This window comes from Apus apus, chromosome 1, assembly GCF_020740795.1.
Source record: "Apus apus isolate bApuApu2 chromosome 1, bApuApu2.pri.cur, whole genome shotgun sequence".
NCBI lineage: Eukaryota > Metazoa > Chordata > Aves > Apodiformes > Apodidae > Apus > Apus apus.
The window spans coordinates 126747910-126774806 of NC_067282.1; the positions used below are offsets into that span (position 1 = coordinate 126747910).

General features: G+C 43.7%; 1 protein-coding gene across 2 annotated transcripts; it reads left to right on the forward strand.

The window, feature by feature from the left end:
* Positions 1–26109, forward strand: YBX3 (Y-box binding protein 3). 2 transcript variants are annotated; one of them, XM_051608115.1, is made up of 9 exons: positions 1–398; positions 4167–4230; positions 5911–5944; positions 10869–10958; positions 11131–11253; positions 19880–19974; positions 24251–24422; positions 25067–25168; positions 25590–26109. In XM_051608115.1, the coding sequence occupies exons 1-8, from the start codon at positions 146–148 to the stop codon at positions 25130–25132; spliced, it is 897 nt and encodes a 298-aa protein (XP_051464075.1). In that variant the 5' UTR covers positions 1–145; the 3' UTR covers positions 25133–25168; positions 25590–26109. The 2 variants fall into 2 exon arrangements, with proteins under 2 accessions (XP_051464075.1, XP_051464076.1); XM_051608116.1 differs by lacking the exons at positions 1–398; positions 4167–4230 and adding exons at positions 5680–5790; positions 6340–6516.
* Positions 26110–26897: the final 788 nt, after the last annotated feature.

Genomic DNA, 26897 nt, shown 5'->3' on the forward strand with positions numbered 1-26897 from the left:
CCGGCTGGCTGGGTTAAAACTTCGGCGGGGCCATCTTGGGGGCAGTAAGACCCAGCGCACGCCGGGGGTGCAGCCGCCGCCGCGGAGCGCAGCGCAGCGCAGCGTACCCGCCCGCCACCCACCGCCCTCCCAACCGCCAGCGGACATGAGCGAGGCGGCAGGCATCGGTGCCGCCAGCGAGGCGGGTCCCCCGGCCACCGCCACAGCCGCCGCCGCCGCCCCTCCGGCGGGACCCCCTGTGCCACCGCCGCCCGCCGCCACGGACGACCAGCCCAAGAGTCTCGTCAGCGCCGCCGCGCCGGGCGCGGCTGCTGGGGAGGCGGCCGCCGGTGCTGCCGCTGCCGCCCCCGCCGCCCCCGCTACAACCGTCGCGGCCGAAACGGAGAAGAAAGTGCTGGGTGAGTGCCAGGCCCCGCTCCCAACTTCCCCGGGACTGGGGCACCTGCGGCGGCCGCGGAGTCGGGGCGGGAGGGGCGCGGCGTGAGAGGCCCCCCTGGCCTCGCCCGGAGCCCGGGCTGCCTTCCCCCCAGCTGCGAGGCTGTGAGTCACGCTGCGCTCGGGGGCGGTGGCCGTGCCTCCTCCTTTCCTAGCCCGGGGGGGGGGAGCGGAGCGGAGCGGAGAGGCGCCCGGCCGGGACGCCGACTCGGAGTTGGGCGAGAGCGCTCCCCGCTGCGCGGCGGTGGCCCCTGCCCTGCCCTGCCCGGCCCGGCCCCCGTGCGGAGCCTGGGACAGCGGCCCGCGGCCCCAGGCGCTTGGCCGGGGGCGGGCGGGGGTAGTCGGTGAAGTTCAGCCATGTTGACGGGCTTCCCGGCACCTGCCGCCCACCCCCTGCCCTGCAGGGGCATCTCCCTCTGGAAGGGGCTGTTGCTTATCAACCAAGCGTGACCTGCGCCCTCCCCCTTAGTCGTGAGGTCTTTGCACAACTTTTGCATCTGTAAAAAATACAGCTTTAATTATGCCTGTAGGATTAATGGGTTTTTAATACCTGCTTTATCAGTAAAGAGGCAAGTGAAGTGCCGAGTTGCTATCTGTGCTCAAATCCAGGGCATAGCTAGCGTTTCCTTATTGTGATTAAACAGCATCAACCTGTTGAAGAGGACGAGATTTCAAACTGTGGTGGAAATAGGGATGTGCTGTTTAGAACTGTGTAACTTTGATAAGTTATTAACGGCAAAGCTGAGGCTGCCTGCTAGGGTAGTGTCCTAAACTTCACCAAGGGAAGACTGAGGTCTTACTGTAGCAGATAGCAGAGCCAGGTAACAGATTTCTCTGGAGCTGAGTTATGAACGATTCTAGCAGAACAGAAATTGGAGGTACGGTTTACGTGGTTTTCCCCAGTTCTGTTCTTGGATTTCTCAGTTGTAAGTCAAGGCATATCCACATCTGTTGGTACATCTGGCTGCTTCTTGCCTTAACATTGCTTGCTTAATTCTTGGCAACATCTTTATCTCACCTCTAGCTATTGCTTGGGGAGAGGGAATTGTAGGCACAAGAGCATTTCCTTGTCTAATAGGAAAAATAAAACCACCATGGCGATGGTTTTGCACACTGGATTTACTGCTAGGTAAGATTTTTAGCAGGAGTTGTGAGCAAAGTTATAATTGAATTGCTAATTGAAGATCGGCTTATGTTTACCTCAGATGTCCCTATTAATGGTATTTAATTATGTTCATGTAAGTCTCCGCTTACAAAGATCTCATTAGAAGCAAGGTCTGATGCTCGCCTAGGGCATCCATATGTTTGACTTATAGGAATAAGGATAAAGGTTATTTAACTTTATTTTCTGTCTGGGTCACAGGCACCTTTGTCTTTCCTTGTTAAAACTAATGAAATGGCCGTTTTGGCACAGGGGGGAGTGGGTGATGATTGCTTCCTCTCATATTGTCAGAGTACTGCATCTTGAAAAAATACTTGGGCTTTCACTTGGTGGCGGGATAGGCATCACCACATCAACTGCCTTCTCTGACTGTCAGTAAAATTCGTTATAGTTTCCTCTGGGCCTGTCCTTCTCCTTGCCTGATGCCCCTGTTATGACAGCTTAGACTTAACAAATGTTTGCACCATGGCCATGTGGATGTTTGATGTGTTTGCTGTGATCCCATTTTGTCTGATGTCTTTCCTCCGAGGTAATGCTTAGAGGAGACTGAAAGACTTGTGTGGGTAGGGAATTATGCTTCCCCAGTACACTGTCTCAAGGATTGTACAGGAGACTCCTGCCTAGTCTCTCGCAGCTTGTGCAAGAGCAGCAGTGTTGCTTTGGAGCTGTGTGTGTGGACTTTTATTTCTCAGCATCCAGCTGGTCACGTAGAGTGTTTTGACTACCTCTCCTTTCACCATCTTTCTGACTCCTCTGAGGGTTTTTTTCAGGCTTCCTGTGCTTCTCGCCCTCTTCCTAATCTGATGGAAATAGGCCAATAGATTCAATAGCTGTTTTGTGGGGGAGGGAAAGTGCAATGGTCGGGGAGTCAGTATTAGCCTTGTTTCTTAAAGCAGGCTAAAACTAAAACCTGCATGTGCCATTGGCACCTGTTTGTGTGCTTCACCTCACCCCCCCTCCCCCCCCCCCCCGCTTTCCCTCCCTCTTCTATTTATCTTAGCGCAGTAACCTCTTGCATGTAGGCAGTGCCTTCGTGGTAGGAGTAAGTGTTTTGCCTAGTAATGTCTCCACGAAAGCACAACTATAAATGTTGATGCTGAAGCCTGTTATTGTTAGTGAATCTGCTAGGCAGTGACACTTAGGGGTTTTATCTCTGTAAACGAGAAGTCTGGTGTAGGTAGAGACTTTTTCTCTAATAACTGTGTCAGTCTTAGCATTGTCTTGCTTCTTCTAAATACAAGCTAAAAAAATTGAATTAAAGAAGACTAAAACCTTACCTTCTAAAGGTGCAGTGAGAAAAGGTCTGTTAATACTTTCAATAACAGCAACAGTACTACAACAGACTGCTATCAGCAAACATTCCTACTTTAGCTCTGTATTCAGGGGAAGAAAAAGAGGTTGCTCTTGTCAGCGGGGTATGTAAGAATGGCAAGACTGTGAGACCAAAGGTCTGGCTACCCCTGTCATCTCCTGGTGGATGTTTAGGGAAGAATGGAGGTGAAGACAATGATTTGCATTTCTGAACTGGAGTTTGTCTGTAGACTATTTTCCAGTTGCCTCTTGCATTTCCGCATTTCCACATTTCCCCCCCACTCCTCAAACATACGCAGTTTTTAACAAGCAGTCATCTGTAGGTGACCAGACACTTTTCAAATAAGTACTATAGATTGCTTAGATAGTTGTGGTTGTGCAGTGTAGTAAGTAACATCTTTTTCAGTCTGCAGCCCAAAATTCTCCCTTTCCTACAAGTTAGAAAAATACAGGTTTGTGGTCTCAACCCAGCTGTTGAGAGGGAAGGAGGGGTTGAACTACATCCATCACTGTAGAGTTCCTCCCACACATTCCTATATGTTGGAGGAACAGGTTTTGCCAGATCTTATAAGACACTGTAGTATGGCTTCTCAGTAAGACGCTGGCTTTTGGTGTTGTGTGGGATAGGAGCTTGTTTTGACCCTAGAAGTCTTGGAACATAAAGTTGGTTGGTTTGTAACCTGTAAATCATAGATGATCTCTGGAAGTTGGAATATTAAAGGAATAACATCCTGTGATGTCTTGTTTGGTTACAGTGGTGTTGACAGTGCAAGAAAGAGCCTGTCCAAAAGAAAGGTGTCCTGCCTTTCCACTTGAGAGCTGTGTGGTGCTTGACACTACTTCCTTGGCTTGTTCTGGTTTCCAAAGAATAAAGGGAGGATAAGTCTGATTGAAAAAGGGGATTTTTAAGCAACTTTCTTCATCTGTGATTTATGTTTAGCTACTAAGCTAATGAGAACTGATGAATGGCAGTGGGTTTTTCAGCTTTATGACCCATTTCTGGGGTAGAAAATAAGAGATGGGATAGATGGCCAATTCTTAAAAGAGGGCTTGGACTTCATTCTCTATGCTGTGTGGTAAACTCGTAGTTAAAGCACCACTTAAGTAGTAGCACTTTGCACTGCTACTAGTACAAAATGAAGTGGAGATGAAAAAGGGAACAGAGTAGATCTGATTGAACATCACATGCAACTCAAGTATTTTTGTAACATTCTTCTACTTATGTTTTAAAGTAACTTCTTTAACTTTTTCTTTCTAGCCACGAAAGTTCTTGGCACAGTCAAGTGGTTTAATGTCCGAAATGGATATGGCTTTATCAACAGGTACGTTAAAATTATGATAGTCATATTTATACTGCACTAAGACACATTGTACAGATAATATGCCATGCATTAGTAATTGGAACAGAGGCCAGAGGACCTGACTACAGGTTCATGCAACTGATGGCCAGATTTGGCCAGGCATTCAGTAAACTCCGACATAATCTCGGGGGACTTTCCCTGCATGCCTCTCCCCTCTCCATCGAAGTTGTGTGTATGAGGAGAAAACAAAGAGTGAAACTTGCTACAAACTTGTTTCCCATGCTTACTCATGCTATACATTTAATGAGATCTATGTTCTTTTATGACTGCCTGGCTTTTTTTAAAGGTGGGAGTAAGGTCAGAGGAGGAGGGGAGATACTTCTGGTTAAAAATTCAAGTGTTAACTGATTGGTCAAAATACCTAAATACACATAGAGATTCTCCAATATCATCTAATTGAAGATATTCCAGGCCTAGGTTCCCAGAAATTATCTCTTTATCTTTTTTTTTAATTATTCTCCTGTGAATAGAAACAAACTTCTGAATGGCATTGATAAGCCAAGTAGCTGTAAGTGACACTGATAACACTCCAATCTTAGGTGCGTAAGACCATGCTTCCAAGTTATTAAGAGGAAACTCTGACTTTTAAAGCTATGGGGGTTGAGAGGCTTAACTGTCTTGTTTTACTTTATTAAAAACAAAGTTCCAGCATGACAACTGCTTGCCTTGCAAAAGGCATACCTGGCAAGCTATTTTGTCTGCAAGTCCTTAAACTGTTGCACAGCAGGTAGATTTGGGTAAGCTGGACACTAGAAGGAGGTAGAATAGCCCCATTTTGTGGACCTGAAGCCAGTTCTGGTACACTATCAATCTCAGTCTCTGGAGACTACTATCGAGTGTTAGGTAAGATGAGAAGAAAGGCTTGAATTAGGAAGTGCTCTTAAAGTCTTTCATAGCACTTGATGTGAGAACCTTCAGATGGGTATGGCATAATAACTTGTTAGTTTTCTTTCTAAACTGAAGTCTACTGTTACTTCAGTTCATATTCACAAATGTTCTGACCTACCTCTTCCTTCTGCAGAGAAGGAATTGAGTGAACACATGGCATAGTCTAGGCTCTTTCTATTGTATAGGAACAGAGAATCCAGGTCTCAGACCAGTCTTTGTGTTTTGCATGCAGGAGCCTGAACTGGCTGGCCTCATCCAGACAGCCTCATGTTCATGTCTGGGTCCCCCTCCAATGGACTCTGCTAACACCTCTTGTGCATGGTTGCTTTGAGTTTCACTGAAAGGAGAGCCCTGTTAACAGCTGTGGCCAGTGCTGTTGATAGTCTTACTTGACCTCTGGGATAACAGCTCAGGTTGCAGCTCCTGTGGAAGTATTTTTCTTTGGGTTGGATACTGAAAGGCAAGCAGTCCAGTCATTAACTCAGCCCCATGTCAAAACAAAATATTGAATATTTGCCAGAAGATTACAAAGTACCCTCCCCTATCCCCTTTTGAAGGGTAGAGAGTGCTTTCTGCTGTCAAGCATATGATCCTGGAAATTCAGAGCAGGATCTTTGTACACTTACAGAGAAGGTATGGAATCCAGGGCATGTACTGCAGACTGGGGAAAGAAGAGTTTCACTTGTGAAGTCAGGGTTTTCTATTTAAGTCTCTTAGCCTAATCTCTTATGACTTCTCACTTTCTTTTCACAGAAATGATACCAAAGAAGATGTGTTTGTTCATCAGGTAAGACAGCAGTAATTGTATGCAGAGATGTGCACGATGATAGGTTTCTAATGTAACTTTCTGAAACAGCCATCCATACTTGTTCTGGCTTTTCCCTAGAATAATTATTGCAAATACTTTGTATGCTGAAATTTTTGAGGAGGAATGTTAGGGTATGTTTTCCCTCTCTCTGGAGTTAGAACTGAAGGGAAAGGTATTGCAACCCTTCATGTTTTCTTCTGCCTGCTCTGAATTTGAACACTAAAGGTTTTTTCAGGTTTTTGGTATGGTTTTGTTCTGTTGTTCCACTGGGGAGATGACTCCTCCTCTTGCTACTTGTTGTCTGTCCCTCTCCCCCTCACACTTCCTCATGCTTGCTTTTGTCTTTTGCTTCTTCCTACCCTCTTCATTTGCAGGTCTGTTCTGTCTGCCCTCCCTGGTATTGGAGAGAAAGTGATCTAGTCTGGCTCTTGACCAGCCTGGGTTGCCATCAGCTGTTGCTGCATGAGGCATCTGCTCTTAGGAAGAAGAGGAGGAAGGCTCTGTACCAAGTGTGCCCAAGCAGAGAGCGGTTGCCCAGCGACTTGTCATTGGTTAGCTTTCATTGAACTGTCAGTAGGCTCTTCTAAGTTTATACTGTGACTCTCGGGTCTCAGGCAATAAATGGGAAGACTGAGGATGCTGTCTTCATGCTGATGTAAACTGATTGGTTGGCTTAATCTGGTTTTGCATCATCAGAGACTTTTACTTCACCAGAAAATGAAATACTGCCCCTGAACCTTGTTCCATATGAAATGTTTACAGGCCCGCACGAGCTTTCTGTTGTGGCCTAAATTGCAGTATTTCCACCAAATAGAACCAGGAAGCCTGCATTCAGTCACTGAGAACTAGGATATGTGCATATGGAGTTATGTTAAACGTGCTGGTCAACATTGAGAGTTAGTTTTAGGTTTTGTGGCATAATGATTAAATAGCTTGTGGTAACTGGTTCTCTGAACCAAGGGGTATAGTCAGATTATCCAAGATGAAGATGGAGGGGAATAAGTCTCATGCCTATAATCAGCGAAGGTGATGTTGGAATGTCTGCCTAGTACACATTCCCTGTTCAACTGAGAGTGAGAGCAAGAGCTCTCAATACATTTACTAATTTCTAATGATCTTTCTTCCTTACTGACAGTGTGCTGTGTGCATGCTGATGCAGATACTGCATCTGCAGCTCAATGGGAGTGTGTCCAGAGGAGGATGGAAGGAATTCTAGTACCAGAAACATGTCTTGCATAGGCAGCACTGTAAAACTGCCTTGAAGGCAAACAAGGTCTCCTTGAGACCTGTGGGAATATACCCTGGAAGATGGTTGTAGGGTGACAGAGATAAGGAGCTTAACACTGATCCTTGTGGGAAGGCCGTCTGTGGAGGCCCAAGGAGTGAAGGCCCACAGCAAGCTAGTATTATCTGTGCTGCTTTTCCTTTCCTTCACCTGTATAGATTATTCACCTGAAGGTAAACTGGAGGGGTAGGATTTTTTTCCCATCTTCTGTGGATTAAATCCTCTCTCATCACTGGCTTGATGTTTCAGAAATACATGATGTATTCAGAAATACAAGCTTACATCTGATGAGCCCTCTCGGTGGGCTGTGCAGGGCAGAGTAAATGCTTCCACCTCTGGCCCGCGTCGGCTGCAGTTGGATGTTTCTTAGCTCGTCCATCTCGAGCTGTTCCTGTACGTGACCGCTTGCTGCGGGAGCTCAAGCCCGAGCGCTTGGCTCGGCAGGGCCAGCGGATGAGGCCCACCCCGCGAGGGAGGCAAATCTGTGGCATAAACAAACATCCTGCTGCCAGCTCCCCCTCCGGTTCTGCCCCTCCTCCCTGCGCCTGTTCTGGGAGGGGCTGGATTACATGCCTAATCCCTGCAGTAGAAGGCTGACCTAGTTGAATAGATTCAGCCGCCTCCCTGCCTTCTGAACTCGTGTGCAGTGGGGAGGGAACGGGCCGATCTCATGATTGGAATGGGGGTTAACGCTCGGTGTCTGGCTATTGGATGCTATTTATAAATCTAGTACAGATTAAAATGCTTTTCTCTTTAGGGCATGCATGGCTTGCTTGTGAATTAACCCTTTGTTTTACAGGAGACCCAAGCATTGTTTTGGGAAGGTAGTTCTTCACCTGCTTGATTTTTGCCTGCATCCTTGTCTAGTTGAGGTTGGTTTGTGCAAGGTCCTGTCTAGGGCACTGTGTCAGTTAGACGTGGTGTGAGCAGTACCAATCAATCTGACCTGTGGGGTGGAGCGTGTCTGGAGCGGGGGGGAAGGTCTTGCAATTTAACGTTGTTAAAAGTGTCAGTAACCAGAGGAGTCCAAATCAGTTAGGTATAGTTTGAATCAACAAACAGGCGGAGTTAATCTCTTCTGCTGCACAGGTCTTTCTTTTTCTTCACTTAATTGGTTAGTATTTGTTGCATAGCCTGGTGTCTGTGCACCAGTAACTAATGCAACACATTCTGGCTATTGCTGTGACACAGGTTGAAAGTGCACACGATGTGATACCATGAGGATATGGAAAGAACTCTTCTAAACAAAATACTGAACTAGCTCTGAAGACTCTTGCAACTTCTGTTCATTGGTGTCCCTTTGGGAAAGGAAAGGCTCTTGTCTTAATTGTAGTATGTTCTCTGTGTTAACAAAAAACATCTGTCTTTTGAATTAAAGAAGCTTGAGCCTGCAGGATGCTGGTGAACAGTAACAGGGAGAATAGTGCTCTCTCCCCTCTGGTTATACAGAGTGAAAGTCTCTTCATCAAGCCTAAGTGTTTAGGCTTGTTTCAGCAATGTTTACCTGCAGTTGAAGCAGTAACTAGTACAGCTGTATAGTGTCTTCTGTGAATTCTCGGACTTAGTCAACATTGTTCCTAGTTGCCTTCATAAAAGAAACTTCAGCCTTCTGTGTAGTAGCCTCAGTCTCTTATTGGCAGGTTATTCAGTTGCAAATCTGAATTTAGATGTTTCTGTCCAGAAAGCTGGAACAGAACATGTGGAATCATGTTGAAATCATCCTTCTTGGAGGATGTTTGAGGAGCTTGATTAATCTTACATAGATCCTGTGCTGAAAAGAAGTCTGGTAGTCCTCTTTTCCTCTGTACTTCCAAGGAAGGGGAAGGAGTTGGAAATGAAGCTTGTTGATATCTCTGTCATCTGTAGAGCCTTAGGAGTTTGAATCTGTTGTCTCAGTACAACTGGTGGTGGAAAAAGTCCTTCAGTGAAGATAATTATTTTGGTATTAATATATATAGCATTTATGAAAAAGCTAGCACTTCCAGCTGTTTTAGAAATGGGGTATGACACTGGTGGGTCTTCAGAAAGCAACCAAAGCTGTCTAAGCTGATGGTGGGAGTCCCTGCTTAGTGGAGTAACTTCCAAAATAATTCACTTGAGCAGTTTATTTTCTTTCTGTATCAAGAAACCCCAGCAAAACCAAACCAAACCTCACCAACAGCTCGGGCACTGTTTTGGCTTTATAGCAATAATATATGTGCTTTTGCATTCTTCCTTAAACTGTTCAGGAATGCCATAGGATACAGGGAAAGGTGTGACTAGCTGTAGGGCTAAAAGGACATGCTGGCCTATTGCCTGAAACACAGAGAGGACTGTATTCAGCAACAATGAGAATGCTTTTGCTAAACTGTTCCAAGCTCAGCTTTAAGCTGATGAGAATTTTTCCTTCAGTGGGAAACATTTTGGGGCTGTTGACTGAATGAATGTAGTTGCCGCACACAGGTAACAACTGATCTTCATTGTGCCTGTTTTTTCCTTGAACTGCAGACCGGTATAGTGGGTGTATCTTCTGTTTCTGACCTGCATCTCATTTCCTAAGCCAGATTTGTGCTCTTTATTTCTGTGTGTCTCCTGGGTTTGCACCTGTCTCCTTCATGCTAGTAAAAGATGCCCATACCAGGAAACTTAAAGTATATTAATCTTTAATAATCTAAGAGAACTTTAGCAAAACCCTTGTTCCTAGGTTGGCTTGTAGAATGCATGTATTTTGGTTTTGTTTGGATTTTTCCTCCCCTGGCATCTTGCAGTTTGTGAACCTGTACCTAATGAACAGATAGGCTTGTCTTGCCAGCTGCCTTTTGTGGAATCTTAGACCTCCACAGAGTGAAAGACATCTGTAGCTGACAGGCTGAAAACTGCTCCACAAGGTTTCACTGTTCCTGCAAGTTTGAGGAGGTTTTCAACTGGGTTTGATCCAAAGCTATGTGCAAGATGCTATTTAGGGCACTGTGTCAGTTAGAGGTGGTGGGAGCAATAGCAATCTATCTGCCTTGTGGAGTGGAGGAATGTCTTGCAATTTAACATAATTAAAGATGTCTTGTGGTTTCTGTCTGTGATTGTTATGGTACTATTTGTGGTTCTGTAGGAACTCAGCTAATTTTGGGGGCCTCCCTTAACAGTGCTGAGTCAAAATGCTTATTTAATTTCCACCAGAGCTATAGTAATTCTTCTTTAGTTACTATTAGTTGCCATGATACCTTATAGTTAATGCCATTTCCTACAAAAATCCTCCTGATCTTAAGTTCTCTGTAGATGGTCTACATGTCTCCTAAGGACCGAGAAGGTGTGGATTGCCCTGCTACAGCTGCCTTGGTACAGCTTGCAGGAGATGAAACTTGCTGTGAACTTTGCTCATACAGAAATGTGTAATGATCTGGATGTTTAGTAGGCTGGACAAGAAGTTATCCTGAGGCAACACCTGATTTGTAAACTTGAAGGTATTGAGAAAGAAGTAAACCTTGGCGGAGTATTGGAGAGCCCATGGAATAAGGCCACACCTTTGTGTGGTGTTTAAAGTTGGGGTTGCAGCAGAAGCATGCTGTCTTTGCTCATCTACAGGGCTATGAATGTGTAAGATAATTAGTGAAATAATATATTTTTCTGTATCTTTCTTTAAAGACAGCAATAAAGAAAAACAACCCACGGAAATATCTACGCAGTGTTGGTGATGGAGAGACTGTAGAGTTTGATGTGGTTGAGGGAGAGAAGGTAAGAGATTATTGAGACTTAGGGGTGTTTTCCAACAGAGTTAACATCACTTTAGCTACCTCTGTGGCTTAGAACTGATGTGGGTGGGGGGAAAAAGCCTCTTTCCTATTCTCCCTGTAGCTGTTTGTTTTGTTTTTTTTTCCTCACACCATCCTGACTTTTGGCCTTCTAGGGTGCAGAAGCAGCTAATGTCACTGGTCCAGATGGAGTCCCAGTAGAAGGCAGCCGCTATGCTGCAGACCGGCGCCGCTATCGACGTGGCTACTTTGGCCGACGCCGTGGACCTCCTCGAAGTGTAAGTTTAATTTCTGTATCAGCAGCCTTCCTGTCCTCTCATGAGAGGGACATACAGGTTCAACACTGGCATTTAGTAAACTGTCAATGATTAAGTTCTTCAGTAAGTTTCTGGGTTCTTTTAGCACATCATTGATGTTGATACTGATACTTGCTATTATTTGATGTCCTGTGTGCCCTTCTTGGCCTGTCTTTCCTAGGACGTGCTAGAAACATATTTTTGGGTGTTAAAGTTATCTGTTTGTTTGAAGAGTAAACACAAAGGAGTGAGACACCTAGAATGGTTCACCATGCCCTTTACCTGAGGCAAAGCAAAGTATTCATATTGCGTAAGGTAATATAACCAGAATTAAGAAGGGTTACTTGGAAAACCACTTTTTTTTAAAAAAAAAGTTTGTCCTCCATGTATCGTCCCTTCATAGGCCTCTGCCTATAGCAGTTCAGGATAAAGGTAGTGTGTTTTTTTCTTTAAACTGACCATGACCCACTGTTCATAACATCTGCAAGTTTTAGCAGAGAGAGAAGTGAGTATGAGGTGCATGATTGTAGTTTTAGCAGTTACCGCTCCTATCCACATCATGCCTGTGCTAAATTGGATGCCTGGAACAATAAAAAAATGGAACATGCTCCAGGCTTGATTATTTTTTTCTTTAACAGTTGAGTCTGTGATCATCACATGCAGAAATGTGTGAGTTATCCAGTATGAGAGCCTTGGTGGAAGTCTCTGCCCAAGCAACGTAACTGTATTGTCTTCCTGTCCTACAGAGTTGACAAACAAGTGTTGTCAAATCCTTCCTTAAAGCCTAGCCGTTTACACTAGCTATCATGAGGTCTTTCATTTAATCCTGCTGGACACCAGTGAGCCTTGAATAAGTGAAAGGTGTTTGTTCTTATTCCCTTGGAGACAGCTAGAAATTGGCGCTGGTAACTCATGGCTTATTACTATGTCTCTTGTTTTTGTGGTGCTACTGTTTGCAGCTTCAGCATTCACATCAGGTGACAAAGAACTAGGATGCTTGGTTTTGTTCAACTTTTTGATCTTTCCAATCTTATCTGTTAGCTTATCCACCAGCTACATCCCAGTATTGATTCTGTTTCCTTTTGCTCTCCTGAGATTAAAATCTCCCTCAACTGTCTTTACTGGGAGTGAATGCTTTACCTGGTGTTACTGGTGTTTAAATGAGCAAACATAAGCAAGGCTTAGACAACCACATGTACTGCTGAATATAGAAGCAGCCATTTCTTCCTGCCTGAAAAGTGATAATGTAAGACTTGGCTTGGACATGAGGAACATTCAGTCTTGGGGTACTCACGCTGGGACATACTCTCTTGGCTGTTCAGCGAGAACTCATGCAGCTAAAAATCTGGCTTGCATGTGACACTGTAACACACTTGGATCTTGATACTTGAAGATGTACACAAAGGAAAAAAATGTGATACCACACTGTTTGCCTTTGGCTTACTTAGATCTGAGTCCCCAGACTGATTTGGTGTGGGTACCAGACCTTAACTGTTATGTGACTGGTGTCTGATATCCTGTGAAGTCACCTCTCATTTAGTAACCTAAAACATACTGCTCTTTCTCTGGGATCATTGAGAAGAATTAGAGCCTTCAAAACTTGCATATGATAATTTATAGAAGGACATTAACCTGGTTGTTCATAGTTTCCCGTTGTTCATGAGGGTTGTTGGTCCTTCTCTGTAGCTTGTTCAGTTTGAATGTCAAGTCTTCCCATCAATGCATTGACTGCATCTCTGGATTTGATGTCATCTGTTAAAATGAAGAGCAAATTCTGTTTCATTCAAGGATGTTGAAGAGCTTGTAGTACCATTCCCTTAGTGTGCCACTCCAATAGGTAAAATCAATAATTGCTGTAATCTTCCAAAGATGTTACTGGCTAGGCAGAGACACTGGTCACCTCCTTCAGCGCTCCTGGATGTATCTTTTGTAGTCTTAGAGACTTGTATGTGTAAGACTTCTATAAGAGATTTCCCTTTCATGCTTGAGTGCAGCCACAAGTTCCTTGTGCAGCCAAAGCTGATAGTCTGTTGTGCCTGCTCAACTTACTGCTTGTTGCTGTGGTCTTTTTTTATGTTCTGCACTAGTTTCAGGTGCAACCAGTTGTGCTGGGTGTTCTTACCTGCTTGTCTGTTAGTTACTTGAACAAGTAAAAGCTCCACTTTAAGGAAGGCTTTGCAGGGACTGTCCCTGGAGTTGTCCTAGCGTGTATGTCAATGAAACCACTCAAACTTGTCCAGGTAGTTTTGTCATCCCCTGTGTGCTTGCTTTGATAGATCAATTGAGAGGAGAGGGAATCATCATCTGAAGCATCAGTATTTTCTGTTGGAAATTTTTCATTCACATCAGTTAATACATTCTTCAAATGGAAACTGCATGTCTGCTGTATCTAGAAAGATGCTTCTTTCCTTTACCTTCAACAAGGCCTACCAAGCTGCTGAAGGGTCTGGAGAATAAGTACTATTAGGAGAGGCTGAGGGAACTGGGATTCTTTAGTTTGAAGAAGAGGAGGCTGAGGGGAGACCTGATTGCTCTCTACAGCTACCTGAAAGGAGGTTGTAGGGAAGTGGGAGTTGGTCTCTTCTCTCAAGTGAATAATGACAGAATGAGAGGAAATGGTTTGCTGCACCAGAGGAGGTTTAGACTAGATATTAGAAATAATTTCTTTACTGAAAGAGTGATTGAACAGTGGAACAGGCTGCTCAGGGACGTGGTGGAGTCACCATCCCTGGAAGTATTTAAAAGACATATAGATACAGTGCTTAGCAACATGATTTAAGCACTGAATGGGTAGATTAGGTTATGGTAGGGGGATTTAGGTTATGGTGGGACTTGATGATCTTCAAGATCACTTTCAACCTGGATGATTCTGTGAAGGCCTCTTTCCCCTTCCATTCCCTTGTTTGTAAAGTGGCAAGAAAGGCAGCGATGCCTGTGAGCCATAGCAGTATGTATACGCTATTCTGTGTGGCCCCATCAAGAGGTGCATGAAAGGTTGTGCCTCTCCATTTGAGTAAGTGTTTCTGGCTAACTGTCTTGCAAGATATTCCTGAGACAAGTTTTAGTTACTGGTGGTATGACACTCTTGGGCTGCATTTGCTGAAAGGGTGTTTTCTCAGGTGCAGGTAGCTGTTGCTGCACACCTGAAGGAAAAGGTTTCAGTGTACCCTGCTATACTTGAAGATCTACTAGGCTGCAGAGGTGAATGGTTTTCCCAGAGGTCAGCTGCCCGTGTCATCAATCCTGTATTTACTGGGGCTGGTGAAATATTTTTTTAAAAAGATTTAATTAGTTGAGGTGACTTTTGACTTGGTGGCCTTCTAGGTTTCAAGAACTTTTAATTGATACCAATTAGCAACTCCAGTCTAGCCTTACAGCAGAGCAAGAGTTGATTTCTCCTTTCTCACTGGCATGGTTTTAGGCAGGCTAAAGATGTTGTCCTTTGTTTGCCTTGCTAGTTCAAACATGTCTGTACTCTGTGCCTAATGTACTGGGTCTGTTTTTGAGGACATAGTGTGAATTTTTCAAGGGTGAAGATAATTTTGAGGAATCTAAGGTATTCAACCAGTCCAGTGGAACTGTTTCTGGATTGTATGGAGAGTTCTGTGGAAAGCAGAAGTACTCATTCATAGCAGAAATTTCTTAATTGTATCCACTGCAGAGAAGAGGCTGTGTTCTTACTGAACTGTGGCAGAATGGACATGGTGTGGAACTGTAGTCAGAACTTTAGAACAGACAATGAATTATGGAATAACTTTGAGAACAGATTATGTCCTTCTGTACATATTGTGTGCATTGCTAGTAGAAGAAGCCTCTGTGTCAGTGAAATTGAAAATAAGTGAAATGGCTTGAAGCTGTTTTGTAGACTGATACTACTTGTTGAGATGACACCTGAAAAGATACAAAAGCTAAAGATCTGAAGAGATGTAAGAACAAACGAAGAAGAAATTAGGGGAAGCAGATGGGTAAAAAGCTCATTATAGTTACAGTTAATGCTGACAAAGCTTTTATTTTAGGAACAGCATTAGGATTTTACATATTTTTAGGATTAAGAGAAATCTGTGCAATATCTTCACGGGGGATCACAGCCTGCCTACCTATTATGGTTTTTTTAAGAGGAAAATGTAGAACAAGGCAACTTCATTCCTTAGTCCTTCAGGATGACCTAATGTTTTATTAGAAGGTATTACACTGAGTTGAAAGGATCCTGTGGCAGATGCAAGTGAACAGGTTCATGTGTGTACTAGACATGGTGTGGTGCTTTTAAGAGCACAAAGCTTTTCTAATTAATTAATCTAATATTCTTACTATCTGTATAGTAAAACAAGATCTTAAAGCTCAGGTTCTTTTTTCTGGTCAGATTGCATCTGTTCAGTGACTTCTGACAGCATCATTGTTTTATTCTGGAGCCATAATTCTCTTCTGGTCAATGGACAATGATACTACTGAATTTTTGTGATCCTGTAGAAGATGCAGGAAATTATCAGGGCTTCTGGGCTAAGCAATTCAGTTGTTTTACTACCTTGTTTTCAACTGATTGTTTAAGCCAAACCCATATAAAACACTGACATAGCAACATTTGGTTTGAGATTAACAGGAAAATGTTTGCATTGCTTTAGAGTAATGCTTCATCAAGTTTAGTCTTTCTTTCTGTCACTACAGGAGATGGAGTCTTATCTAAAATTCCAATGTAGCACTTGGTAGGGAGGAGTGGACTTGGGCTGCACCATTAAAAGCATGTAGAAATTTAATACCTTTTAAAGAGCTGTGAAAGTGATGCTGATTCTCAAGGAAAGGGAAGCTTTGGCTGACCTAAAAATACTGTTGTGTACCCCTCTCTACACTTAGGCTGGTGAATGCTGTGTTAGGTTCTGGCACATTATCCCTCAGATGAGACCTACTAGGCCTTCGTGGTTCTGTATTTCTGGCATTGCAGTACTAGAACTGAGCACTGATTCAATGTGTGCTTGCTCAGAAGTCCCAGGGAAGATAAATTATTATTATGGAACATGTTCAGGCTTGTTTTACTTCTGCATTCTCTCTTCCCTTTACATATTGCTTCTCTCTTCTGTTTCTGTGCTTTGCCAGTCCTTGTGTGAGGAAGAGTGAGAGCAGAAGCAGCACTGGGGTCCTTGCTCCACACAAAGGAAATCCCAAAACATCTGAGTCACTTTTGCCACACAATACTGGCAGTGCTATTTCTTGCCCTACTACTCTGAGACACTTTGGTTATCACAGGTTTTTTAAGCTGTGAAGTTACATAGTACAAAGCATCTTGATACAAACAGAAAAGATAAGTATTGCAAAGTAGATTTAAGTAGTATACTGCTGTCCCAAACTTGGAAGTGTGATTTTTTTTTATTGTGGATTTTAAAATTGAATTCTGGTGTCTCTCTACTCACCTCAGCAGCTGATCCTGTCATATTGTTAAGGATAGCTGGTATAGCTATTTCCATGTACAGCATGTGAAATACTCCACTTGCCTTTAGGCCATGTTTCTGTGCTTTTTGGAAACTTGGAAAAGCTACAAAGAATGCTTGGAATTATTAATGCATTTGGAGAGTATTGTGGTAAGAGGAGAAGATTGTCCAGTTTTGTCACTGAGGTTAATTAAATTCTCTAAGATTTCTTGTTTCAACTTACAGTGCTCCAGCCTTTCCAAGTGTTAATCCTCATTTTATCTTAGCTAAAGAGAAGTTCACTGCCCAGGCAGTTACCTGAGATTGCCAGTTAAATACAGCAAAATGGGATGGTGATAGCTAAATTTTAGGAAAGCAAACTTCCAGCTCTTCAAGGAGTTAGTAAATGAGACCCCCTGTGAAACAGTCCTCAGGTGCATAGAGCTTAAGAGGTCTCAATCCCCAGGTGCAAGAAATCAAGGAAGGAAGGGAAGAGGACCAGCATGGCTGAGTTGAGACCTGCTGGTCAAACTAAAAGGCAAGATGGAGCTATACAGGCAGTAAAAGTGGGGACAGGTGTCCTGGGAAGAGTATAAGGGTATTGCCCAGTTGTGTAGGGATAAGGTCAAGAAGGCCGAGGCACAGCTGGAGCTGAACTTGGCAAGGGATGTAAAGAAAAACAAGAAGGGCTTCTATAGGTATGTAAACCAGAAAAGGAAAGTTAAAGAAAGCGTACCCCCTGCCCCCTGACGAGCAACGGTGGTGAACTAGTAACAACAGATGAGGAGAAGGCTGAGATTCTCAAACTTTCTTGCCTCAGTCTTCACCAGTAACCTCTCTCCTCACTGCTCTCAAGTTGATGGCCCACGAGATGGAGACCAAGGAGCCAAAGTCCCTCCCACCATAAGCAAAGACAAGGTTTATGACTATCTGAGGAACATACACAAGTCCGTGGGACCTGATGAGATGCATCCCAGAGTCCTGAAGGAACTGGTTGATGCAGTTGCCAAGCCACTCTCCATGATACTTAAAAAGTTATGGCAGTTGGGTGAAGTCCCTAGTGACTGGAAGAAAGGAAATATTACACCCATTTTTGAAAAGAGAGAAGGACTCGGGGGAACTACCAACCTGTCAGCCTTGCCTCTGTGCCTGGGAAGATCATGAAACAGATCCTCCTAGAAGACATGCTAAGGCACATGGAGGACAGGGAGGTGATTCAGGACAGCCAGCATGGCTTTACTAGGGGCAAATCCTGCCTGACCAACCTAGCAGATTTCTACAATGGAGTGACTGCGTCAGTAGACAAGGGAAGACCTCAGGATGTCATCTATCTGGACTTCTGAAAGGCCTTTGACATGGTCCCCCACAACATCCTTTTCTCTGTGTTGAAGATACATGGGTTTGATGGGTGGATTGTTCAGTGGATGAGGAATTGGGTGGATGGTCACATGCAGAGAGTAGTGGTCAACGGCTCAATGTCCAGATGGAAAATGGTGACAAGTGGTGTCCTACAGGAGTCCATACTTGGACCAGTGCTGTTCAGTATCTTCATTAATGACACACACAGTGGGATAAACTGCACCCTCAGCAAGTTTGCTGATGACGCCAAGTTGGGTGGTGTTGTCAATATGCCAGAGGGACAGGATGGCATCCAGGGTCCTGCACCTGAGCCAGGACAACCAGAGATACGAGTACAGGCTGGGGGAAGACATGCTGGAGAGTAGGCCTGTGGAAAAAGACCTGGGGGGCTAGTGGATCAAAAGCTGGACATGAGCCACTAATGTGCAGTTGCAGCCCAGAAGTCCAACTGCATCCTGGTCTGCAACAAGAGAAGTGTGGCCAGCAGACTGAGAGAGGTGATTCTGCCCTGCTGAGACCTCACCTGGAGTACTGCGTCCAGCTCTAGAGCCCTCAACACAAGAAGGATGTAAATCTGTTGGACTGTGTCCAGAGGAGGGCTGCAAAAACAGTCACAGGGCTGGAGCAACTCCATTACGAGGACAGGCTGAGGGAGTTGGAGTTCTTCAGCCTGAAGAAGAGAAGATTGGGGGGACCTTATAGCAACCTTCCAATACCTAAAATGGGGCTATAGGAAGGCTGGGGAAGACCTTTTCACAAGAGCATATAACAACAGGACAAGGTGTAATGGTTTTAAGCTAGAAAAATTATTTAATATGAAGGTGGTGCATCAGTTGAACAGGTTCCCTAGAGTGGTGGTGGAGGCCCCATCCCTGGAGATACTCAAATTCAGGCTTGATGGGGCTCTGAGCAACTAAATGTTGCAACAAACTGTCCCTGCTTATTGTAGGGGGGTGGACTAGATGACCTTTATAGGTCCCTTTCAACCCAATATGTTCTACAATTGTATGATTCTGTATGTGTGGATTTGGAAGGAGATCTGTTGTATTTAATGTAGACTACTGTAGGCTGGCAGGAAGAAGGATCTTTTGTTTCCTGTTGGATCAGATCCAGAAGATCTGGAAACAGAAGTCTGTCTTGTTTAATTCCTTCTTTGACAGAGAATAATAGTATAATGGGAATGGTTTGTAATGTAACTTTCTATAAAACACATTACAGATGTATGGCATCTTAAAATAAAAAGGAAGAACTAAACAACAAACTGAAATACAGCTAAGAGGGAAAGATAGCCACTCTGAAATGTTTAAAAGGTTGTTTAGAAAAACTGTTCTACATCATTTCACATACTCTGTCTTCAAATTTCTTGTTTTAGTGGGAGTTCACTGTGGAATGGGGCTTTGTGTAGAATCATGCTAGTAGTATAAGAGAAGTTACGGTGTGATGTGTTTCAGTTAGCTCTCCAGATTTTGAAGTGTCCTGATCAATAGCTGCCTCTCTAACATGTTTACCCCTCACAATGTTATGTCTTGAAGTGCACTCTCATGTCCGTGAGAGAACTGTCAGGTTTTCTGCCTTTGTTGGCAGTCAGAGAGGAGACATTGTCAGGTAGCTGCTTAGTCTGTTACTGTGAGGAAGAACATCATTACTGTCTCTTGTTCTGTTCTACTCTTTGCCTAAATTAAAGCTTTTGTAGTATCTGCTGCTTTTTAAATGATATGCTGGTGTTACTATACTGATACACTGTTCTTGAACTTGTGCTCAGATCATTTGGCTTTATAGTTAATATACTGCCTGCGAAATAAGATGGCACTTACTCTTTGACTCTGTTTACTGTTTTCTTTTGGTTGTAGGGCATTGAGGGAGAAATCAAGGATGGGGTCACAGAAGGAGGACAACTTAATCAACAAGTCCATAGGAATCCTACCTATCGTCCCCGCTATCGCAGGTTTGTACTATTTCCTTTGCTTATTACATTTGGATGTTTGTGTGATCTACACAGGCTTCATTAAGAGCAGAAAGCTGTATTCCCTAGCATTAATGTGTATGCAAATGGAAGGGACAGTGAGAAGTGTTTCAAATACTAGGAGAAAGGTGAGCCACAGGACTAAGGAAACAACTGTAGAAGTTGTTTAATGTGCTTCAGTTGAGCAATATCCCGAAGTGAGCTGAAGGTCCCATTGCTCAAGGCCCTCCAGGTGGCTGATGCACAAGTTGGGGGGTGAGCTCTGGGAGTGCGGTGGAGGTCCCATCTCCATTCCATCCTCCCTGTGCTCCAGGCCACACAGCCTGGCACACTGACTCATGTCCAGCCAGCTGTCAACCAGCACTCCCAGGTCCTTTTCTGCTGTGCAGCTTTCCAGCTGCTCTGCCCCAAGCCTGTAGCATGGCATGGGGCTGTTGTGACCCACCTTCAGGACCCAGCACTTGGCCTTGTTAAACCTCATAAGATTGGTTCTTCTGCCTGGTCTTTCCCTGCTTATCCCTTCATGACCTCCCTACAGTGACACACAGGGGGGCAAGAGTTCCCTGACAAATAGATTGGGGGCTGGAGCCCCTGTGGACATGAGTGAAAGGGGTCCAGGGGGAGTGGGAATATTGGTTTCTATAGGAATTGTCCTCACTGTCTCCATCCCTGTGACACACAGCCCTAGTGCTTTGCTGCTTTATGGGATGATGCCACCTCCTTGCTGTCTGGAATGGGAGGAGGGGGCTTGTGTCTGTGTGGCTTCTGTCTGGGGAGTTCCTTCTGCCTGCCCTGTGGGGTAGGGCACTGGGTGGGCAGCAAGGTGTGCCATGAGCAGTGCCCCCCCACTTTTGTACCCTTTATGTGCCAAAATACACAAGGGATACAATAAAAGTCAAAATGCCCTCCTGGTTTGTCCAGCCATCTGAACTCCTGTGCTTTCCTCAGTAAGTAATGACTCCAAATCCCACTTATTCTGGGACAGCTAGGTCCACCATCTGGAGAGGCAAGGTTCTTCATAATTTTTCATCGGAACAGTAGTTGGTAGCTAAACACTGGACTATTAGCTTGTGTGTGTCCAGCTCACTCCTGTGTGTCTCTCAGGCTTGGTTCTATGCGCTGGCATTACTTGAAGGTACAGAGGAAAGCCTACTGCTCAGTAAAAACTGAGTATACTATGAGGAGCCCTCACATGAAGAGACATGCTGAAAAACAAAGGGACATTAACAGAATCATAGAACAGCCCAGGTTGACTGAACTTTTAATGGGAAAGGGAACCTAGATGAGATTATCTAGCACCCTGTCCAATCGCATCGTGAAAACATTCAGTGATGAGGACTCTACCACAGTCATGGGGGAGTTATTCCAGTAAACAATTGCTCTCACTGTAAATCTTATATATTAAAAAAAAATAAATCTGATGCAACTCATACTTGTTGGCCCTTGTCTTCTCAGTGTGGCTCCTTGTGAAGAGAGAGCCTTTGCCCTCTTTGTAGTTGCCCTTTAAGTTGTGGAATACTGGGAGTTTGCCTCTAGGATTTCTCTTCTCCAGGGAGCAAAGACCTAACTCCCTCTGTTTCTCCTCATAGGATAGGTTCTCTAACCCTTTGATCATCATGGACCTCTAGACTGTATGCAGTCTGCCTGCCTCACTCTTTAGTTCTGGGGACCAGAACTGGTCATAGTACTCCATGCGCAGCCTAATAAGTGGATGTTCATTTATCTCTCTCTGCTAGTAATGCCTCTGTGGGTGCAGCCCAGGATGCAGTTTGCCTTTATTGCTGCAGTGATGCACTGCTGACTCACATTCAGGTTGCTGACTCGAGTTGTTATGCATACAGCAGATTGTTGGAGCTTTTTGCCATGGGTGTTGGTGATGATAAAAGCTTGTATGAGCTTAGGGAGACTGTCAGATAGGTAGAGATCACCATTGTGATACCTATAAACAATGTTTGCCTATCAGGCTTGGGAAATCCCTAGTGTGTAAAGTTATTGGAGGCCGGAAGGCTATTTGACGAGTAGGTTGCATTGTCCTTATTTTTCCCTAGGGATCCATAGAACTGGGATAAGTGGACCCTCATTCTTAGGTTCTTAGTAAAGAGATCTTGGAGTTCACATGAACACCGATGCTTTCCAGTGGGCTATGTGGAGTAAGTCGCTGAGTCATCTGTATTAGTCATCCCTTAAAGTGGCCAGTGTAGGATTGTTTTCTTAATTTCCCAATCATAGTTCTGACATCATCACTCCAGCTTCCAGTCTCTACACTGATGGAACAATGCTATAGCTCAAGAATTTGGTGCAGTTAAAAATATCTGCGTGAAATACTCAACCTCTTATTGTCATACATTTTGAGATGTTGCCTCACTTTTTTTTTTTTAAATTGAATTCCTTTAAGTGTAAAAGCTCTTTCAGATTCTTGGCTTGTGACTTGTTTTATCTTGGAGAATGTGTGACAGGTTAAATAAAACACTGGATTACTTTTCACTAGTGTTCTTCATAAAGCATTTTGGATTCTGCTCTCAAGGACTTGAATCGTAAATCTAATGTTCACTCACTTGCTCCTGTTCATCTTATCCTTGTATCAACTAGCTTATGAGGTTAAGCTCCAACATTGGATTTAGAAGGGTGAACTATAAAATGGATGTAATTCCTACTTTTTTACATGCACGCATGTTCAAAAACAACAAGAGGTTATTTAGCGCAAGAGCAACAAGAAGCTGGATTTCACAGGAATCACAGAATTGTCCTTAGTTGTAATGGCTGCCTGTTCCATGCAAAATAAATTGCTTTCTGGATGCTGCATTTAGAATCATGAGCCTTCCACCTCTACTTTCTGCTTTTCTATTAATGAGTATTTGTGTTTAAGGTTGGCTCTGTTATCCAGGACTGTGGAAACTGGGGTAATACTGATGATCCTGCTTGTAAGGATCTGAGATGAATAGATGAAAGTCTTCATTAGCATTAGGCAGTCAGGAATAGCAACCACACCAAGTACAGTGAGGCACCTGAGCATGCCATATGGGTGAATCAGAAGCTGGATAATTTGCCCATAGCTAATGGAAATTTATGCATTTCTGATACATTTTTCCTGTAAAAGCAGTATAATGTAAATGCAGAATGCTTCTGTCAACAGGTAGGCATTGCTTGCTTTTACATGCACTAAATCCAGTGCACCAGTGCTTTAATGTGAGATTCCTTTGGAAAAACTGAATTGGCTTTTGGAGCTAGATACTTGTGACTTGGTCATCACTTTTGGCTGTGTTTTGACAATTCATAAACATACTTTAAACTGGAAACATATTAAATGCTCTTTCATACTTCTGGAATATGGGCTTGATAGCTTTTAGAATCATAGAATATCTGAAGTTGGAAGGGGCCCATAAGGATTATTGAGTCCAACTCTCTGCTCCTGCTCCTCACAGGACTACCTAAAACTAGACCATATGACAAAGAGCACTGTCCAGATGCTCCTTGAACTCTTGACAGGCTTGGTGCTGTGACCACTTCCTTGGAGAGCTTATTCCAGTGACTGACCACTTTCTCAGTGCAGAACCTTTTCCTGATGTCCAGTCTCACTTCCCCTGAGTCTGCTTGATTCCATTCCCTCATTGCTGGTCACCTGAGAGAGATCAGCATTCCTCCTCCACTGCCCACCTTGAGGAAGCTGTAGACTGTAGCATGCATTCACACATTTGAGATGGTTCCAAGCCAAAAGCTTCCATCATCAGTTGAATAACCAATCTTGGAGATGTCCCTGTGTGATTAACATGTTAGCATTAATTAGGTCCAGCTTGGCTGACTGAAATGCATGCTCAGGAGGGACAACATAAGTCAAAAAGGGGATACCCGGGAGTGGTTCACAGGTGGAATTGCAATTCCCAGGGATCACATGATTAATGATTAATAGGGTGGGACTAGTACATAGCTGGTTCAAGGCTAACTTGGCAAAGTCAGTGTTACCACTACTGTTTGTTCTAGCCAGCAATTCAGATGGGCTAACTACCTCCCTCTTTTAGGGCAGACAGTAGAATATGCTGCTGTAGTTTCAGCAGTGAAGAGACATCCAGGTTGCTTGCCTAATCCAATGAAACGGGTCTTTCCCATCCAACTATATTGGAGCCAAAATCCAAAGAGATGGTTTGGCAGCATTCAAAGTACAGATAGTACTTGGTTAAAGAGGATTTTTTCTGGGCTAAAATTGTGGTTGTTTAACCTTCTTGAGATTCTGTCCTGCTTAACACACATTTCTTCTCTTCAGAGGGCCCCCGCGTCCGCGCCCTGCCCCAGTGGCTGGAGAGGCTGAGAACAAAGAGAACCATCATGAGGCGAATGCTATGAGTCAGCAGTCACTTCGGCGTGGCTATAGGCGCCCATACAACTACCGGCGTCGGCCTCGTCCACCCAGTGCTCCAGCTCAGGATGGGAAAGAGGTAAGCAGGCTTCTGGAACACTGTGGCAGAGAGGGCTTTTCCATGGGGCAAATGCTTAAGACATTCTGTCCCATGGGAGTTTTAACAGTGGTGGTGTTGGTATGTTGGAGGACTCTAATGGCCAAGTCCAAAATGCTAATGGTGGAAGGTAGCTGGCTTCATTGTTCCTTGTGGAACTTCTTTAAGAATGAACAGCTTATCTTAAATGGAACCAGCAGTGGGATAGGGACTGCTTCCAGATAGTTCTTAATTGGGGTCAGACTATAAGAAATGTTTTTGAAGTGGAAAGAAATAGTCCTTTCTAGCTTCCTCAAAAGTTCTGTCTTTATTGGAGTATAAGAGATGATTTTGAAAGCTCCAGATCCATTTCTTGAACTGCTTGAGTATGATGATTTCAGGAAACCTTTTGCAAACACAGATTTTACCTTAATGAGAAAGGACTTTCTCATTCTTTATCTGCCTGAGGTTGTCCCCTGACAGAATCTGATGTGTAATGCTTAAACTTAAGTGTATTTCCTGTAGATAATATCTGAGGATTAATCTTCCTTGATAATTTTGACCTGGGTTATGCTGGCTTTTCCACTGAACAGAGGAAGGGTCTAGAGGACAGCCTTTGCTTATAATAAAGGTTTATTGTGTCTCAGACAAAGGTGACTGAAACACCTGCTGAAAATCCTGCTCCAGTGACCGAGCAGAATGGTGCTGAGTAAAGTCCGGCTCCCCAGGCACCTTTAACCATCATTCAGGTAAGGAATAGAGAGAGTTCCTGTTCTCCAGCTGAAGAAGTGTATACTTCTAGGGCTTTGGCTCTGGCCATGTTCCCTTATGTATAGCTAGATGTTTGTGGTAATTTCTGAATGCTGTATAGCCAAACTAAGGAACTGCTTGCTGCTGCTTCTTTCTCTCCTCTGTGTCTGTATTTGTCACAAAGTAAATTTTGGAATATTAATCTGATTTTTCAGGAAGATCTGTCTGTTCTATATAGCAATAGCATCTGTTGATGAGTTAGCTTTAGGAAGCTACTGTACTCTCAGCTTTCAGATAGGATAAGCCCGTCGTGCTTATTCTGTCTGTCATTATGATAAATCCCTTTCCACCTCACATCCTGCCTCTTCAACAGGAAAGTGAAACTTAAACTGCATTTTCTTACATTTGCCTCTTTAACAGGTGTCATAAAATACAACTCAAAAGTAACACCAAAGAAACATTCAAGCAATAAATTGTCAACAATGATGATGAGAACAAGGATTTGAAACAATCAGAACTTAAAAAATAAATTTACCAGCTGCTGAGATCCAGGGAACGCCTGCAAGATGGATACGTGAAGAGAGAAAAAGAGAGCAAGATTCAGAAAGAGCAACCTCCCCAGTTTCAAAAGCAACTGTGGCGTTATTTTTTTTTCCTTAATTTCACTATTTCCTAGTATTGGATTTTTCAATTTTTCTTTTGGTATCAAACTGAAAAGGGAAAAAAGCCCAACCAAAGAGCTGAAATTGAAATAAAATCCTTTTTTTTATTGGATGTTGGTGCTAAACCTCCCAGGTGTGATGAGTTTTTTCTGTGCCAGTCCTGTTCACTGCAGGACCACGGGAGGAGAAAATTCTGCTTTCCTTGGTAAGATCTATTTGAACCTGTGCAGCATGGGTGACGTTCCTCACAAATAAAACTTATTTCAACTGCCAAAAAAGTTCCATTTCAATGTCTGTTCTTATTTATCTTTAAAATAATTCATTTTGCTTCTTCAGTGTCTATATGTGAAAATAAGAGCTGCCTCTCTAGTATGTGGTGGATGCTTTATGGTACATGTGCAAGGACATGGCTAGGTTAGGTGGATCTACTTCAATCTATAACAAGTTCTGCAAAGAAATTACAAAACAGAGCCATAGCCTACACTGTCCTTTCTGCTTTTTTTGCTCAAATGTTGTAAATGGTTGGGGTTTTTCTGCTACCATATTGTGGCAGGAGTTTGGGGGATTTGGTCTGGGTTGTGGGGTATTATTTTCCCCAATCTGTTTGCTGGGCTTTTGTGTTCTGAAAACAGTAGAGTCTGAGATTGGAGATTTCTCTGCTGGAAAATATAAGTGGGTTTAGTAGCTGCTGCATTATTCAAGCTTCTGTTCCAAATAACGGCAGTGTATTTTTTTAGCCTCTCCACTTTTCCTTACTTGAAAACAGTAAAATCTTTGTACCTCTGCCATTTTGTATTAATGAGCAAATTATTTAACTGCCTTACTAATGTGTTTGTATTTCTAATGTTCCTCCCTAAAATTTGGATGTCTTGCAAGTGTTAACAGTCTGCTTGTAGCTGTTGAAATGGGTGTTGAATATTTCTTCACCTATCTTGTGGCCCTCATTCTGTAGTCCAACATTTCTCACATTCCTCTCCTGCAGTTGCTGTTACCCAAACCATAGATAGTATATTTGCTTCATTAATGCACATCTTTCTGTTCTTATGATGCAGTCTTTACCAAGTCT